The sequence below is a fragment of the Oncorhynchus clarkii genome, chromosome 11, assembly GCF_045791955.1.
Source record: "Oncorhynchus clarkii lewisi isolate Uvic-CL-2024 chromosome 11, UVic_Ocla_1.0, whole genome shotgun sequence".
NCBI classification, from domain to species: Eukaryota; Metazoa; Chordata; class Actinopteri; order Salmoniformes; family Salmonidae; genus Oncorhynchus; species Oncorhynchus clarkii.
In genome coordinates, this window is record NC_092157.1 from 32,813,020 (window position 1) to 32,833,046 (window position 20,027).

The 20,027-nt window shown below is 40.4% G+C and overlaps 1 protein-coding gene across 3 annotated transcripts in view; it reads right to left on the reverse strand.

Moving 5' to 3' along the window:
* The window catches only part of LOC139420439 (dnaJ homolog subfamily B member 6-like), an 83,134-nt gene that overhangs the window by 37,102 nt on the left and 26,005 nt on the right, over positions 1-20,027 (reverse strand). For 2 of the 3 annotated variants that reach the window (XM_071170580.1, XM_071170578.1), the window contains exons 6-8: positions 11,672-11,821; positions 11,226-11,382; positions 10,860-10,930 (exon numbers count right to left, since the gene is read on the reverse strand). In XM_071170580.1, the coding sequence (XP_071026681.1) occupies positions 10,860-10,930; positions 11,226-11,382; positions 11,672-11,821 (378 nt within the window). The remainder of the gene's footprint in view (positions 1-10,859; positions 10,931-11,225; positions 11,383-11,671; positions 11,822-20,027) is intronic. The other variant, XM_071170579.1, reaches the window with a different exon arrangement.

The following is a 20,027-nucleotide window of genomic DNA, read 5'->3' on the forward strand; positions in this document are numbered from 1 at the left end:
CTTTGGTCAAACATTTCGGGTATCCTTCCACAAGCTTCACCACAATAAGTTGGGTGAATTATGGCCCATTCCTCCTGACAGAGCTGGTGTAACTGAGTCAGGTTTGTCGGCCTCCTTGCTCACACACCCTTTTTCAGTAATGCCCACAAATGTTCTATGGGATTGAGGTCAGGGCTTTGTGATGGCCACTCCAATACCTTGACTTTGTTGTCCTTAAGCCATTTTGCCACAACTTTGGAAGTATGGTTGGAGTCATTGTCCATTTGCGACCAAGCTTTTGCTGATGTCTTGAGATGTTGTTTCAATATATCCACATCATTTTCCTACCTCATGAAGCCATCTATTTTGTGAAGTGCAACAGCCCCTCCTGCAGCAAAGCACCCCCACTACATGATGCTGCAACCCTCGTGCTTCACGGTTGGGATGGTGTTCTTCGGCTTGCAAGCCTCCCCCTTTTTCCTCCAAACATAATGATTGTCATTATGGCCAAACGGTTCTATTTTTGTTTCATCAGACCAGAGGACATTTCTCCAAAAAGTGCGATATTTGTCCCCATGTGCAGTTGCAAACCATAGTCTGGCTTTTTTATGGCAGGTTTTGGAGTAGTCACTTCTTCCTTGCTGAGCAGCCTTTCAGGTTATGTCAATATAGGACTCGTTTTAATGTTGATATTGATACTTTTGTACCTGTTTCCTCCAGCATCTTCACAAGGTCCTTTGCTGATGTTCTGGGATTGATTTGCACTTTTCGCACCAAAGTACGTTCATCTCTAGGAGATGGAACGCGTCTCCTTCCTGAGCGGTATGACAGCTGTGTGGTCCCATGGTGTTTATACTTGTGTACTCTTGTTTGTACAGATGACCATGGTACCGTCAGGCGTTTGGAAATTGCTCCTGGATGAACCAGATTTTTTTCTGGGGTCTTTGCTGATTTCTTTTGATTTTACCATGATGTCAAGCAAAGAGGCACTGAGTTTGAAGGTAGGCCTTGAAATACATCCACAGGTACACCTCCAATTGACTCAAATGATGTCAATTAGCCTATCAGAAGCTTCTAAAGCCATGACATCATTTTATGGAATTTTCCAAGCTGTTTAACCTGTTGTGTGTAGGGGGCAGTAATTTGATGTTTGGATGAAAAACATACCCAAATGAAACTGCGTATTTCTCAGGCTCAGAATCTAGAATATGCATAGAATTGCATATAATCAGATTAGGATAGAAAACACTCTAAAGTTTCCAAAATTGTCAAAATATTGACTGTGAGTATAACAGAACTGATATTACAGGTGAAAACCTGAGGAAAATCCAACCAGGAAGTGCTGTTTATCCTGAAACCTCTCTGTTCTATTGCATGCCTTCCCTTCATTTAAAGGGATATCAACCAGATTCCTTTCCCTATGGCTTCCACATGGTGTGAACAGTCTTTAGACATAGTTTCAGGCTTTTATTCTGATAAATGAGCGAGAACGATCACATCGCATCAGTGGATGGCTGGGTGCCAGCAGAGTTTTGCATGCGCAACAGCTTGGAGCAGACATTTTCTCTCTCTCTCGCCTATTGAACTTGTCCTACGCACAAGTTACGGTCCGGTTGAAATATTATCGATTATTTATTGTAAAAACAGCCTGAGGATTGATTATAAAAAAAAATTCTACGAACTTTACGGATACTATTTGGAATTTTCGTCTGCTCGTCATGACCAGCACGAGCCTGTGGATTTCTGAACAAAACGCGCCAACCAAATGGAGATTTTTGGATATAAAAACAATATTTATGGAACAAAAGGAACATTTATTGTGTAACTGGGAGTCTCTTGAGTGCAAACATCCGAAGATCATCAAAGGTAAGCCATTCATTTTATTGCTTTTCTGACTTTCGTGACCAATCTACTTTGCTGCTAGCTGTTTGTAATGTTTTGTCTGCTTAGAGAGATGTCCTAGCATAAACGCTTGGATAGCTTTTGCTGTAAAACTTCTTTGAAATCTGACCCGCCAGGTGGATTAACAACAAGCTAAGCTGTGTTTTGTTATATTGCACTTGTGATTTCATGAAAATTTAATATTTTTTGTAATTTAATTTGAATTTGGAGCTCTGCAATTCAGCGGATGTTGACGAAAATGATATTATGCACGGCAGAAAACCAAAAAAACACTTTAGATGTCTTTGGTACATAATTGGTCTAGCTCTAGCCTATACTCTAACATTAAACAAATTCTAGTAATCACCTTTGAGTGTGGACTGTATTATTGTATGTACACTGGATGGACTGGTTACCTTATGCTACACTCCAAATGTTCTATCCATGAGTCTGGGAGAGAACGTGTAGGCCTAGAGGGTGCTGTTGGTTTATTGATTGTGCAGGGCGGCTTACAGAGTTAACATACAATTAAATGACACTTGTATTTGATTTTGTATAGCCTGGTAATAGGGCATTTTTTGTCGTTCATCGTGAATAGGCTGACACAGCTTTAGCTACAAAATATCACATGCACACACGTGTAAACAAACCACTCACTGCTATTCTCAGAGAGAAACACAATTGAAATCTCATGTGCGTTTGCCAAACCTTACGTAGGCCTGGATTTGATTTAATTTGACTGCTCAGGAGAAGTCTACACACCGTTGTTTGGGCTTCAACCTCCGACCCCCATCAACGTAATCAACTTTTATCAATGCAAAAGTCTGCATACCCCCCCTCATAGTTTCTCCCTCCTCATGTTTTAATATATATCCTGGGCAGACGGACAGCAGCAGTGATCTGCTGAGGTGACACCACTGCTGAGCACACATATAGTGACTAGGTCGCAAATGGTACCCTATTCCCTGTATAATAGTACACCCTATAGGATGCCATTTGCGGAGTAGGCAATGGCTCTGCCCTTGTTTAAACAGGGTTAGGCAACAGCTGGGTTATTTCCAGTGTTCGCTTCCATCTCCTCAATCTTTCATAAAGCAGCCGGCAGCCATGGGGTTGATGATTGGCGGGGACAGTCGGGGCGGAATGCAATTCAAACAGGATGCCTCCTACTGCAACCAGGAAGCCATTTTGTGTCTCTGGGACAGGAAATCAAAACATGATCTGTCATTAGTGATGGATGAGCATGAGATCCACCTGAGCGCTCAAAATCATCCAACCTTTCAGTTTTCAATCATAAAAGCTTACTGGTGTTCATTTTTCACATTTTTAGCTTTGAGGAAGTTAACAGCATGACCAACTGCAAGACCAATAGAATCCTCCTGGGCTCAAGGAGGTGCTGGCAACTTGCCCATAAAGTGGCTTGTGGGTTGAGACATGGATAGTAGTATTATGTCATCACTCATTCCACCTAGTTATGGTATTTAAACCAGTAGGGCTAGTCACCACAAAGCGAGACTCATGCAGAGAGTAGCACACTATATAGGAAATTGAGTGGAATTTGACACGCGCCCTAGAATCTACCTTAATAGTGCATGCACACCCTTAAGATGAAGAAATAATATATACTGCCATGTCAGACATTTTGGGTTACAGAGTGTGTAGTTCAGTGTGATTTTGACTTTGGTCCAGGGTATTTAAAAAGCACAAACAAAAAAAAAAATAGCCTACCTGTTACTAAGCTGGAATACATTTTTACCTTACGTTAACCAAATACAAGTTGTTTGCTGCAGTCAAGTAATACAAGTAGAAAAGAAAAAAACAGTTGACCTGGAAAAGGTAGAAAAGAACAGAGTGACGTCATCATCTCCTGTTACTGTAGAAACAGTGCCACCTGGTGCCAGACACATTCTACAACGCAGCGAGAGAGGAAGGTTTGGGCTACACTCAGTCTTCAGGCTTGCCTTTAGGCCTTTCAACATTTGTTGTATACAACATACATAATTCATTTGTAATAAATGCATTTTCAATTATTAAGAATATAAGGGAAAAAAACACTGCTCTATTGAGTTTAACAAAGATATGCAATGGCAGATTTCAGTCAGCAGGAGGAGCTATTGCACCATGGAAAAATACTTCTCACCCACTTGAGAAAATCTCTAAATTCAAGCCCTACATAAATTATGATTACGTTTTCATACCAAAGCTGTAATTTGCCCCTGGCTCAAGCAGTTATTAAAATGCAAAAAGACTAAATTCAAGATGCTTTTCTGACATTAAATATATAATTTTTCCCACTGAGGGAAATGTGTAATAGCCTAACTCAATTGAATGACAGGCCTTATCAGTAATTGTTAGCGTTTTAAACAACAGTGTTGTGATAATTCCGGTACTGAGCCTGGGGCCTGACTCTATGCACACCGGCAGCTCTACCACAGTGGAGGTTTTGCTAATCTCCTCCACTCATCAGCATATCTCAACACACACACACACACACACACACACACACACACAGGTCACCCAGCCACAAGGACAGAGCCACAGTGTCAACTGCACTACTTGCAAATGCTCAGCCACCGCTTCAATCAACCTCCAGGTGAGAAGGGAAAAAAAGTCTAGAGCTGCAGAGTGTGGGAGAAATGGCTGCCACAGCTGAGGGAAGGACAAAATGTAGCTACAGTGCCAGTAAGCCAATGTCGTAAACTGCAAGGTTGTATTCACTAGGCACCAAATGCAAGAAAATCAAATCAAATCAAATCAAATTTTATTTGTCACATACACATGGTTAGCAGATGTTAATGCGAGTGTAGCGAAATGCTTGTGCTTCTAGTTCCGACAATGCAGTAATAACAAGTAATCTAACTAACAATTCCAAACTACTGTCTTGTACACAGTGTAAGGGGATAAAGAATATGTACATAAGGATATATGAATGAGTGATGGTACAGAGCAGCATAGGCAAGATACAGTAGATGGTATCGGGTACAGTATGTACAAATGAGATGAGTATGTAAACAAAGTGGCATAGTATAGTATAAAGTGGCTAGTGATACATGTATTACATAAGGATACCGTCGATGATATAGAGTACAGTATATACGTATGCGTATGAGATGAATAATGTAGGGTAAGTAACATTTATATAAGGTAGCATTGTTTAAAGTGGCTAGTGATATATTTACATCATTTCCCATCAATTCCCATTATTAAAGTGGCTGGAGTTGAGTCAGTGTCAGTGTGTTGGCAGCAGCCACTCAGTGTTAGTGGTGGCTGTTTAACAGTCTGATGGCCTTGAGATAGAAGCTGTTTTTCAGTCTCTCGGTCCCAGCTTTGATGCACCTGTACTGACCTCGCCTTCTGGATGATAGCGGGGTGAACAGGCAGTGGCTCGGGTGGTTGATGTCCTTGATGATCTTTATGGCCTTCCTGTGACAACGGACAAACGAAGCGACTACCTGAGCTTGTCCAATAAGAAACGCTTCTGTTACAAAACGTTTCACTACAATGTGCAAAAATACCACAGAAAATGTTTGATAAGGAGTAGGCCTGTGTATTATTTCTTCATTTTAGAAACATTTCCTTTGAGGATAAGGGTTCTTACACAAAACAAACCGGGCGGGAAACTGCTATGAGGGACCTGTTCTTTCTGCTTTCTTGTTGCTAAACAGTGACAGCTTTCGCCGATCATGTAACTACTCTCAAAAAAATGCACCCGAAGCTTGTGTAAATCAACTAACCTCCTTTTGGGGCGGCAGGGTAATCTAGTGGTTAGAGCGTTGGCCTAGTAACTTAAAGGTTGCAAGATTGAATCCCCGCGCTGACAAGGTAAAAATCTGTCGTTCTGCCCCCGAACAAACACGCACTTCACCTTCTGCCGCAGGCCAGGGCATAATAAACAGCTGTAACCCCTTCTGCTCACTGCTGCTAGTCTACCACCATCTGTGCCACCAGTTTTAGACAGTGGCACGGATGCACGGCATCTGAAGATAACACATCAGCCCAGTGCTGAGAGGGACAATACAACCCCGGTTACATCACAAACGGCACCCTATTCCTTATTTAGTGCACTACTTTTGACCAGGGCCTGTAAGGCTCTGTTCAAACATAGAAGTAAAACTATTTAACTAGTGCACTACAGGTAACTGCCAAAATAAAGGAAACACAAAGTGTCTTAATATAGGGCATTGGGCCGCCATGAGCCAAAGTAGCTTCAATGCACCTTGGCATGGGATGTTAATTGGTTAATTAACTCAGGAACTAAAACTGTGTGGACGCACCTGCTCTCAATAGACTGTACTTTGTATTCCTCATTTACTCAAGTGTTTCCATTATTTTGTCTGTTACCTGTATGTAGGTTTCAGGGTACCGTTTGAGAAGCAGACCCATCTCCAATATAAGGTATTGTGTGGAACATCAAAACAGTGTTGATTTGATTTTAAACCTAGCTCCCCAGACAACACACTGGCAACATCTTATAAAACAGCTTACATATTACTAGGTGAAAGACAAAAACAGACATCGTCTCTGCATCCCAAATGGCACCCGATTCCCTCTTTAGTGCACTTTATAGGGAATGGGGTGCCATTTGGGACACAAACACTGTTCTGTGAAGGCTGGGGAAACTGAGGTGAGCATGTGTATGACTCCCATTCTCTAAGCAAACGCATCATCAACACAGGAGAAGACAGGAAGGGCAAGTGAGGTCTTCAAAAACACGGGACACAGCTTAATGGATTCAAGATGGGTGTGTGTGTGAGAATACATACCTGTTGTTGAGATTAACTCCATTCTTGATTAAAGGCAACTAACACTGCCATACTTGTATCTTACGTTGAAGCTAGCTAATAATTCCATATTGCAAATCATGATAGTCCATGAAGAGACAGCTATCACTGAATGAATGACACAATGGACCACTGTAAGAATGCAGGTGTAATCGAATAGCATAGCAGTAAAACTATTTTATTAGTTGGTTAAAATGAACACTTGTGAGTATGATGTGATTAGTGTGTGAGTTTCATTGAAAAGCAGCAAGTGTGGTTTCCTTTTTCTCTGTGTGTTGGTGTGAAGCAGGTGACATCAAGCAAGTACACACAGTTTGTGGAAGTGGGTGTTGGGGCGGCTGTGAAAGTGTCACTCAAGCCAAACAGAATCATCACAGACTCATTGTGACTGCAACAGACCTTTAAAAAATGGTCAAGCTTAATAATTATTTTGTTTTTACCCAAAATCCCCTGTATTCGGTCCATATACACTACAGGTCAAAGGTTTTTGAACACCTACTCATTCAAGAGCATTCTTTATTTATACTATTTTCTAACACATATGGAATCATGTAGTAACCAAAAAAGTGTTAACGTCTTGGTGACAGGGCAGTATTTTCACGTCCGGATGAAATGCATGCCCAAATTCAACTGCCTGCTACTCATCCCCAGAAGATATGATATGCATATTATTAGTAGATGTGGATAGCAAACACTCTGAAGTTTCTAAAACTGTTTGAATCATGTCTGTGAGTATTACAGAACTTATTTTAGCAGGCAAGGACAAACCATTCAGATGTTTTATTTTTTTATGTCACTCTTTTCAATGAGTTTTCATTGGGAATCCAGATTTCTAAGGGACCTTCTTGCAGTTCCTACTGCTTCCACTGGATGTCACCAGTCCTTAAAAATTGGTCGAGGTTTTTGGGACATATTGGAGTGCCAACAAAAGAAACTCGTCAATGGTAAGGTATGAATTATATTTTTATTTCTGCGTTTTGTGTCGCTACTGCAGGGTTGAAATATGCTTTTCTCTCTTTGTTAACTATGGTGCTATCCTCAGATAATAGCATTGTTTGCTTTCGCCGAAAAGCCTTTTTGAAATCTGACATGTTGGCTGGATTCACAACAAGTGTAGCTTTCATTTGCTATCTTGCATGGGTAATTTAATGAAAGTTTATTTGAATTTATTTGAATTTGGCTCTCTGCATTTTCCCTGGCTTTTGGCCAGGTGGGACGCTAGAGTCCCACATATCCCAGAGGGGTTAAACAAATATATTTTGTATTTGAGATTCTTCAAATAGCCACACTATTCTTCTTCTTGGTAAAATAGCCCTTACAGAGCCTGGAAGTGTGTTGGGTCATTGCCCTGTTGAAAAAAAAAATGACAGTCCCACAACACCGCTGATTGGCTCAAACGGATTAAGAAGGAAAGAAATTCCACAAATTAACTTTTAAGAAGGCACACCTGTTAATTGCAATGCATTCCAGGTGACTTCCTCATGAAGCTGGTTGAGAGAAAGCCAAGAATGTGCAAAGCTGTCATCAAGGCAAAGGGTGGATATTTGAAGAATCTCAAATAAAAATATATTTTGATTTGTTTAACACTCTTTTAGTTATTACATGATTCCATGTGCGTTATTTCCTATTTTGGTTGTCTTCACTATTATTCTACAATGTAGAAAATAGTAAAAATAAAAACCCTTGAATGAGTAGGTGTTCTAAAACTTTTGACTGGTAGTGTATAACACACACACACACACACACACACACACACACACACACACACACACACAGCTTTGCAAAAGTATTCAGAGCACTTGGATTTCTTCACATTTCATTGTTTTACAAAGTGGTACTAAAATGGATTTAAAATTGACATTGGAAAAACAATTCTAAAATGTTTTAAAGATTCATAAAAAAATGTATAACTAAAATATAGTAGTTGCATAAGTATTCAGCTCCCTGAGTCCATACATGTTAGAAACACCTTTGGCAGCAATCATTACAGGTGAGTCTTCTTGGGTAAGTCTCTAAGAGCTTTGCACACCTGGATTGTGTAATAGTTGCCTATTATTCTTTTTAAAAAATGTCAAGCTCTGTCAATTTTGGGGGTCATGGCTAGGAGCAAATTTTCTAGTCTTGCCATAGTTTTAATTTAGATCTGCTTGGAATACTAACTCTGCCACTTAGGAACATTCACTGTCTTCTTGGTAAGCAGCTCCAGTGTAGATTTGGCCTTGTGTTGTAGGTTATTGGTCCTGCTGAAAGGTGAATTCCTCTTCCAATGTGTCTGGTGTAAAGCAGACTGAAGCAGATTTTGCTCTAGGATTTTCCTTGTGCTTATCCCGTTTAATTTTATCCTGAAAAACCCAGTACTTTCCCATGTTAAATCATACCTATACCATGATGCAGCCAACACCATGCTTGAAAATAAGGAGGCAGTTACTCAGTGATGTGTTTGCCCCAAACCTGTATTCCTTTGCCACTTTTTTTTTTCAGTATTACTTTAGTGTCTTGTTGCATACAAAATGCATGCTTTGGAATAATTTGTATATTTGTGTTCTTATTATGACTCTGTCATTTAGGTCCTTATTGTGGAGTCACTACAATGTTGTTGATCCACCCTCAGTTCTCTCCCATCGCAGCCACTGAGCTCTGTAAAGATCACCAATGCCCTCATGTTAACATCCCTGAGCAGTCCCATTCCTGTCCTGCAACTCAGTTCAGAAGGATGACTATTTTTTTTTAGTTGTCTGAGTGGTTAAATGCATAACACACAGCATAATTATTATTAACTAGGTCATACTTGAAATAGATATTCAATGTCTGATTCAATATTGTTACCCGTCTACCTGTCCCTGGAACAAACCGGGAATTAGATAGAACCTACAGGGGACCGTGACACAATGTTCTAAGAATGTCCTTGGGGATGTCCCTGGAACAAACCGGGAACTAGATAAAAACCTGCAGCAGACTGTGACTGTTTAACTTGAAAATTCATGTAAGTGATGCACTTCAAAAGTAAAATATCCTAAATGACATTTGACAGCTGGGTTTTCACGTGCTCAAATGTTGTAAGTTAATGTAAGTTAAAAGCACTGTGTGTGTATTATAACGGCCCATTTTGGTTTGCAGGGCATCACATGTGAAATCTCACGTGAAAATGTGAATCCATATGTGATCCAAATGATTCCACGTGACATGTGAAACATGTGGTTTGTCTGTAAGGGACCTTACGGTAACTTTTTATGTGATTTGTTAAACCAAATTTGACTCCTGAAAGAGGCTGAATACTTATGCAACGACTATATTTTATTATTTTATATTGTTCATATTAAAGAAAGAAAAAATGTAAGTAATTGTTTCTTCCACTTTGACAGAATATGTTGTGTATATTGTTGACAAAAAAAATTACAATTAAATCCAATCCCATTTTGTAACACAATAAAACAAGTGAAGAAATCCAAGGTGTCTGAAAACCTTTGCAAGGCACTGTATATTTAGTCTCTTGTTTAGGGATTTATGATGAACTGATGGAACAGTTGGTCCGAACTTGAACAGCCTTGTCATTGGCAATCATGCTGAAAAAACACTTGTATTCAAAAACAAACAAAGACAAAAAGCAAAAACAAGTTCACATTAATACTATACACATTTATTAGGTATCTAAAACGGGTCATCTGAAGCTCATGAACATAAAAACGGTGTACAGGTTAGAGAGATGTTCCATTTTCTTTTAACTAGGCAAAGGGTTAAAGCTGAGATCATTTGACAGTTAATAACATTTTTTTTAAATGCACAAGCGCAAAGCTGTCCAAATGTACATCTCGTTGTGCCCCTGACTTCTAGAACTAAAAGGTAAAGAAGTCCACCCACAGAAAAACTCCTAATACAGCAAAATCAGTACAGCAAAAAAAAAGTCATACACATTGGTCCTAGTAAGAGAATGGTCCCGAAACAAAAAGGTAAAGCTGGAATAAATACAACCCTATGTGATCGTCCCTCGCTCCAGCGGCTAAACTAAGATGAGAACACATTTCCTCGCTGTGAACTACACGTGAACTAGGAATGTCAACAGGGGAGAGAGAGGAGAGAAACCAACCCGCCGTAACATTGCGACCCTGAGCAGCATCGTCACGCTGAGTTAGTTTGGTTTGTTTCCAGGTCAGGTGTGAGTATTTCAAACGTTGTGCAGAGGTTATCACTTGTTATCCAGTCTTAGGTGCTGCTCCTTACCGTTGACGGTTAGAGACTTCAACTGACCGTCCTCCTCCACCTCCACCCTCTCCTGGCCATTCTCCACAATCCTGCAGGAGACAAAACAGAGTTAGGATAAAAGACGAGAGTTATTTTAATCATACATATCTGTTTTTGGTAATACTTTAAAGGGTTTATAAAGGGTACGTTATTGTTAAGTGTTACACAATTCTTCAATATTCAAAACTGCCTTGGTGAATTGACTACAGCCAAAGTGAAAAGGACAACAGCCTAGAAAAATCATGTTTGTTTTTATTTTGAGGAAACTATCCCCAGGTCACAGTGTGAAGACAAGAACAAGTCAGTGACACAATTGATTACATGACTGACTAGCTGTGCTTGTACCGCTTTGTGGTGATTCTTCTGCCGTTGACGAACTTGGTGGAGGTGGATACAGAGCGGATGTTGCCCATCCCCCCTCCTCCTCCTCCGCTACCCCCAAAAGATGAAGAGGAGAACGTGGCAAAGCCCCCTCCACCCATATGCCCCAGCGAAGTGAAACCTAGGAGTGAAACACACACACACACACACACGACTTAATCTGTGCATATGACAAATAAAACTTTGATTTGGCCCACACACTCAAGATCACACCCATAACACAAACACCCCGCCATTTTCCTTTGCTTTGCTTACTCGCAAATGTTGACCTCAAAATGAAGCTTATTATATGACCGAAATAGCACATTTTATAATATGCAGTGAGATTTATGTTATGTAACCATTTCCATGAGGAGGAAGATAAGCTTAACCAGAGTTTTGGGAGACGCATATTTGAAATAGAGTATTACCGTGCTGCAGGGGAGGCCCACCTGAATCAAACACTGGAAAGCCTGCCCCAAAGGGGGGGAAGCCCCCGAAACCGTGGAAGAAGGGTCCCCCGGTCCTGCTCCGGCTCACCCCTCGCTGCCTTTGACCCCCGCCGAAGAAGTCATCGTCCACTGGGGATTGGGGACAGACAATGACAACACATTAGTCAAGTTCAAGTTAATTACAAATAGTCAAAAACTGAAATCCATGAGCATACAAAAAGTCATAGGCCCATCTAAATACATATTTATACACAACAAAAATAAAACGCAAAATGCAACAATTTCAAAGATTTTGATGAGTTACAGTTCATAATGAAATCTGTACATTTAAGTAAATTCATTATTTCCTAATCTATAGATTCCACATGACAGGGCATAGGCCCACCCACTGTGGAGCTAGGCCCATCCAATCAGAATTTGTTTTCCCCCACAAAATGGCTTTATTACAGACAGAAACACTCCTCAGCACCCAATGTCACTACAATGGGCCTCAGGATCTTGTCATGTTATCTCTGTGCATTCAAATTGCCATCAATAAAAAATGCAATTGTGTTAGTTGTCTGCAGCTTATGCCTGCCCATACACATGGTCTGCAGTTGGACGTACTGACAAACTCTCTAAAAAGATCATCGGTAGAGAAATGAGCATTAAATTATCTGGAAACAGCTTCGGTGGACATTCCTGCAGTCAGCATGCCAATTGCACGCTCCCTCCAAACTTGAGACATCTGTGGCATTGTGTTGTGTGACAAAAGTGCACAATTTAGAGTGGCCTTTTTAAAAGCTGAGAGAAATAAGATTTTTGTGCGTATGGAACATTTCTGGGATCTTTTATTTCAGCTCATGAAACATGGGACCAACACTTTATATGTAGCTTTTATATTTTTGTTCAGTGTATTAACTGAGTTGGCTTATTCACTGATGTCTGTGCCCCTAAAGGTTAAAGTGCATTAACCTATGAACCTTTTGGAAGGAAATGTCTGGGTTTTGGGTACATTTTTCAACCGGGCTTAATCAACCAATGATTTATAGTAACACGCTATTCTCACATCATTTAGCGGTTTGTGCTAGCCTTAACATGTTAAGAGTTTCTTGCACGCGGGTCTCACATGTGCAGTAGTTACATGGGAGATCCTCCCTCGCATAGCGGCAGACGTGAGAGCCGAGAAAAAAAACCTGCCCTTCCAGTTAGATAGAATAATCCCCACCTGCTTCCACTCTCCAATCCACCACAATGTCATTTTCATCATTTGTTTTAACAATTGGATTGTATATGCATGAGAACCCTGAGGATTCTCACTCTCCCCCCAGCCCTTAAAGACATATTAAACCCAGATGGAAGCTCTCCATAAAGCCTCTCTCTAACCATCTCTTCATATCAAATGGAGTGACCCCAACCACAATGTCCCGACCCCCCATCATTGCAGGAGGTCTCCACTGCTAATGGAACTGGGTGTGAATCCCAAATGGATGGATATATATATATATATATATATATATATATATATATATATATATATATATATATATATATATATATATATATATATACACAGTGCCATGCGAAAGTATTCGGCCCCCTTGAACTTTGCGACCTTTTGCCACATTTCAGGCTTCAAACATAAAGATATAAAACTGTATTTTTTTGTGAAGAATCAACAACAAGTGGGACACAATCATGAAGTGGAACGACATTTATTGGATATTTCAAACTTTTTTAACAAATCAAAAACTGAAAAATTGGGCGTGCAAAATTATTCAGCCCCTTTACTTTCAGTGCAGCAAACTCTCTCCAGAAGTTCAGTGAGGATCTCTGAATGATCCAATGTTGACCTAAATGTCTAATGATGATAAATACAATCCACCTGTGTGTAATCAAGTCTCCGTATAAATGCACCTGCACTGTGATAGTCTCAGAGGTCCGTTAAAAGCGCAGAGAGCATCATGAAGAACAAGGAACACACCAGGCAGGTCCGAGATACTGTTGTGAAGAAGTTTAAAGCCGGATTTGGATACAAAAAGATTTCCCAAGCTTTAAACATCCCAAGGAGCACTGTGCAAGCGATAATATTGAAATGGAAGGAGTATCAGACCACTGCAAATCTACCAAGACCTGGCCGTCCCTCTAAACTTTCAGCTCATACAAGGAGAAGACTGATCAGAGATGCAGCCAAGAGGCCCATGATCACTCTGGATGAACTGCAGAGATCTACAGCTGAGGTGGGAGACTCTGTCCATAGGACAACAATCAGTCGTATATTGCACAAATCTGGCCTTTATGGAAGAGTGGCAAGAAGAAAGCCATTTCTTAAAGATATCCATAAAAAGTGTCGTTTCAAGTTTGCCACAAGCCACCTGGGAGACACACCAAACATGTGGAAGAAGGTGCTCTGGTCAGATGAAACCAAAATTGAACTTTTTGGCAACAATGCAAAACGTTATGTTTGGCGTAAAAGCAACACAGCTGAACACACCATCCCCACTGTCAAACATGGTGGTGGCAGCATCATGGTTTGGGCCTGCTTTTCTTCAGCAGGGACAGGGAAGATGGTTAAAATTGATGGGAAGATGGATGGAGCCAAATACAGGACCATTCTGGAAGAAAACCTGATGGAGTCTGCAAAAGACCTGAGACTGGGACGGAGATTTGTCTTCCAACAAGACAATGATCCAAAACATAAAGCAAAATCTACAATGGAATGGTTCAAAAATAAACATATCCAGGTGTTAGAATGGCCAAGTCAAAGTCCAGACCTGAATCCAATCGAGAATCTGTGGAAAGAACTGAAAACTGCTGTTCACAAATGCTCTCCATCCAACCTCACTGAGCTCGAGCTGTTTTGCAAGGAGGAATGGGAAAAAATTTCAGTCTCTCGATGTGCAAAACTGATAGACATACCCCAAGCAACTTACAGCTGTAATCGCAGCAAAAGGTGGCGCTACAAAGTATTAACTTAAGGGGGCTGAATAATTTTGCACGACCAATTTTTCAGTTTTTGATTTGTTAAAAAAGTTTGAAATATCCAATAAATGTCGTTTCACTTCATGATTGTGTCCCACTTGTTGTTGATTCTTCACAAAAAAATACAGTTTTATATCTTTATGTTTGAAGCCTGAAATGTGGCAAAAGGTCGCAAAGTTCAAGGGGGCCGAATACTTTCGCAAGGCACTGTATATATATATTAGTGCCCTACTGTCACCAGAGCATATGTCTATCAGCCCAAAAGTAGTGCACAGCATAAAGAATAGGTGCAGATGCATTTTTTATTAACAGATTTCAGTCAAGTTAAATATCACAAACGTCAACACACATCTCCCTCCCCCCTCCAGTTTGTTATTGATGATGGATGAGGTGTTCAAATTGATGGCTCTAGATTTTTTTTGTAGCAATTAGACCTAGATTGCAAAACTTTCTCTGATATTGATCACCAATGTTTACATTTCCCAATGGACATAAATCGAGATGGATGGATATAAATACTTAGACATAAATTAAATGATAGCACATACACCACCGTTCAAATGTTTCAGGTCACACAGAAATGTCCTCGTTTTTGAAAGAAAATGTTTTGTCCATTAAAATAAACATCAAATTGATCAGAAATACAGTGTAGATATTGTTGTAAATGACTATTGTAGCTGGATACGGCTGATTTGTTATGGAACATCTACATAGGCGTACAGACGCCCATTATCAGCAACCATCACTCCTGTGTTCCAATGGCACGTTGTGTTAGCTAATCCAAGTTTATAATTTTAAAAAGGCTAATTGATCATTAGAAAACCCTTTTGCAATTATGTTCGCAGAGCTGAAATCTGTTGTTCTGAATAAAATAAGCAATAAAACTGCCCTTCTTTAGACTAGTTGAGTATCTGGAGCATCAGCATTTGTGAGTTCGATTACAGGCTCAAAATGGCTAGAAACTCGTCAGTCTATTCTTGTTCTGAGAAATTAAGGCTATTCCATGCGAGAAACAGTCTTGAAGGAGTTCCCACATATGCTGAGCACTGGTTGGCAGCTTTTCCTTCACTCTGTGGTCCAACTCATCCCAAACCAACACAATTGGGTTCAAGTCGGGGGATTGTGGACGCTAGGGCATCTGATGCAGCACTCCATCACTCTCCTTCTTGGTCAAAATAACCCTTACACAGCCTGGAGGTGTGTTGGGTCACTGTCCTGTTAAAGAAACACATGATAGTGGGACAGATTTCCACCAGTCTAATGTCCATTGCTCGTATTTCTTGGCGCAAGGAAGTCTCTTCTTCTTGGTGTCCTTTAGTAGTGGTTTCTTTGCAGCAATTCGACCATGGAGGCCTGATTCACACTGTCTCCTCTGAACAGTTGATGTTGAGATGAGTCTGTTACTTGAACTCTGTGAAGCATTTATTTGGGCTGCAATCTAAGGTAGAGTTAGCTCTAACAAAAACGTATCCTCCGTAGGCAGAGGCAACTCTGGGTCTTCCTTTCCTGTGGCAGTGCTCATGAGAGCCAGTTTCATCATAGCGCTTGATGGTTTTTGCGACTGCACTTGAAGAAAACATTCAAAGTTCAGCCTACTTTTCTCAGGTAAAATGCTAAATTAACTTTAAGAAAAACATTGGGACATGTAGCTGGCTACATTCTTTGTGATAAACATTAGAAATATGATGGCCACGCATTGTTTTTGCAAAAGACATCTTGCTTTTTCATTGTAAGCTCATTAACGTGTGACTGCCAGGCAAATAGCGTTACACTCCTGCTGTCAACTGATTGTGTTGCACTAATATATTTTCTGTGAAGGAAAACTATAGTTGCACGTCCCTGATCACTCTATTGAAGCAAAAAAAAATGATTGACTTTCAATATGAAACGTGACCTCTGTCAATAAATACACAGTTAGACTCACCTGCTCCCGCTTTCTCACGTTTTTTAACAAACAAACACGTGACTGGCTCAACTGTTCTGGGGAACTAGCGTGAGCTTCATAATGTAAAATAATGGGACAGGTGAAGTAAATAATGTTCTGTTTTTCCCCCATAACTTATTGCACAAGTTGACTGCAGGTATGTACTTAAAAAGTACCTACAAATAACAAATTGTATTTAGGACAGAAAGTTAATTGCTTTGACATATTTTAGTGCCTTGTTGCAAACAGGATGTTTTGGAGAATAAAAATGCTGTACCTTTTTCGCTCGGTCAATTACGTTAATATTGCGGAGTAACTACAGATACATCCTCAGTTCTCCCATCACAGCCATTAAACTAGCTGTTTTAAAAGTCACCATTGGCCGAATGGTGAAATCCTCTCTGGCAACTGAGTTTGGAAGGATGCCTGTATCGTTGTAGTATCAATACACTGGGTGTATTGATTGAGATGAGGTAATCATTCCAAAATCATGTTCAACACCACTGTTGCACACAGTGAGTCGATGCAACTTATTATGTGACTTGTTAAAGCCATTTTTACTCCTGAACTTATTTAGGCTTGCCATAAAAGGGGTTGAATACTTATTGACTCAAGCTATTTCAGCTTTACATTTTTTGTAAACAATTTTTAAAACATAATTCCACTTTAGACATTATGGATTCTTGTGTGTATTTAATCCATTTTAAATTCAAGCTATAACACAACAAAATGTGGGAAAAGTAAATGGTGTGAAAACTTCCTGAAGACACTGTAATAGGCTTCCTTTGTGCATCTCCAACAGAGATGTGACATTTCTGTGTGCATTCTGGCAGGAGTGTAAAAAGGTTGTAGGATCAGGTATGAACATTTTCACATATCTGTGGTCAATGGTTCTCCTCAATTTCTTCCTTCAGATCTGTTTCCCATTGTTTCCTTGCAGGTTCAGAACCATCAGGTAGAGCTTCAAATCAGCCCTTGATTTAACTTGGCCATCAACTTCTTTGGCATAGCAGCTTCTTCCAGTATTTTTTTCTATGCTAGATGCCTTAGGTTCATCCATATCCCGTTGAAGTGGTTGAATACGATTTCTGAGTTGTAAGAAGGGAAGTAAAAATCAGCCTTGGATAATCCAAATATGTATTGTAATTGATTGAAGGACAGTGGAGATACGTCATAGTACGCATGTTAAATATTCAAGATGTTGTCAATGTCATCAATGTGGCATATGAACAGAAATATAAAACCATGCGTGTGATCCTTTCTAAGCAAGGTGTGGGATTTATTCATTTGTACTTATACTTGAGAATGTGCGTAAATTGAAGCACAGCTCTGACCGTGCGTACGCACAGCACATTGTGGTAGGAAAGTCAAACTGCTAATGAAATACCATCCACCAGATAGAGAAAGGATTGACATACTGGACCAAATCATAAAATATGAAGAAAAAAGATAGTTATAGTTTATTCATTCATATTAATGTATTCATTTATTTTATTGATACTCAAGCTACTAATAGTTTTCTCAGGGTGTTGTTGATTTCATAAACATGAAACCATTTAAGCCTAATTGAATAATAAAGGAAATGAGAAAGAGTGGAATGTACGGTTGGAGGCAACTTAGTTAAACCAGTTAAATAATATAAAAAGGCAACACTGAGGCATTGTGACTTGTCCAAAATGGCAAATGTTGCATTGTTGGAGGACCTGGCACAAGCTGCATTAAGCAGGGAGCGTGTTTTCAATAAACGTGCAGATTTTTTTTGCTGAGGGTGATGCTTGACTTATTAGTAGATTTTCGTTTTCCAAATCCTATTTTATATCTGCAACCAACTCTCTCCAGCATTAGAAAGGAAGACGAAACGCACCAAAGCCATCCCAGTGCAAACCCAAGTCCTCTCCACCCTGGGATTTTTGGCCACTGGAACATTCCAAAGGGAGATTGCGGATCAGTCTGGCATTTCACAACCAACCATGAGCTGAATATTGCCTGCAGTCATTCATGGCATTATTTCATTGACCCCACAATACATAGAGTTTCCATACACTGCTGTGCAACAGGCCAGAGGGAAAAGGGATTTCCATACCATAGCTGGATTTCACAATGTCATTGGAGCAGTTGACTGCACCCACATCTCAATAAAAGCACCATAATTGAACGAATTCAACGTCGTCGACAGAAAAGGTTTCCATTCTGTCAATGTGCAGGTCATCTGTGATTCACATTTGGATTTGGTGAATTTAGTGGACAAATGGCCAGGTGGGACACGATTCATTCATTGTGCAGAACAGTTCAGTCGGCCTTAACCTCCAGGAAGGAGCTGTTGAGGATGGATGGCTTATTGGTAAGGGATGTTTTATTCACAAGGTTTTATTTGCCATGATAGACCTCTACTGGGAAACAAAATCGGAATGTTGTGTTCATAACCGCAGGAGACCGGGGCTTCCCATTAAAAACATGGCTGTTGACTCCCCTCACCAACCCCTCAAACCAACAAGAGGCAAGGTACAACCAAGACCACGCACGAACAAGAACAACAGCAGAGCGCACCGTAGGCCTGCTGAAAGGGCGTTGGATGTGCTTGTCTGGGACAGGAGGCACACTGCAATACCAGCCTAGCAAGGTTTGCCTCTGAAATTACATTCAGTCAAATGCCATTACGTGAATGTAATACAATGTGCATATACCTTTTTAGGTGTGCAGTGTGCTCCACAACATTACAATCAAAAATGGCATTCCACTGAAAGATCCACCCAGACCCGATGAGCCCATGCCTGGCAGGGAGTGTTTCCCGCCACCCATAGCCCTGGCACTGAGGACCAGAGTCAACATCATACAACGGTATCTGTTCTACCAAATATTGGAATCAAATCGACAAGGAAAACACGTTTACATTGCACCAGAATGTCTCACATGTTTGACACAATCAACAGGTTCCTTCAATTATTGATTTCTCTCTCTCTCTCTCTCTCATTCCATTGCATACATCCTCCAGCTGCTGTTGGAGTCCAAGAATTGATGCGTTGATCTCTTCTTGTTGTTTCAGGACTGCGTCAGTCAAAACATGCGGCGCAGCTGAAGCGCTCGCCAAAGAGGACACCCTTCTGGTAGGCCTGGGGATGAGGGGTCAGGAAAATCACCCACATCTGTCAAGATTTTATGTTTTGTTACATTCATTTTGTCACACAGACATACATATTATATTTCATTTTCAAGAAAAAATATTTAGATGTGGTCCGTGTCTGAATATGGTTGCGAAAATAAAGCTAGACTTACCATCAGTTGGTGTGTCTGGGAGAGGGTCCTCAGTAACACCCTCACAAATGATGCCAGACACCGAGATCTCTCCAATTATGTTGCCAATGCGCTGGTCCATAGCAGACAGTGAAGAGTCACTCCTCCTGTTGCACATATATCCCTTTTGTGGATCATCATTATCATTCCTTTTGCATG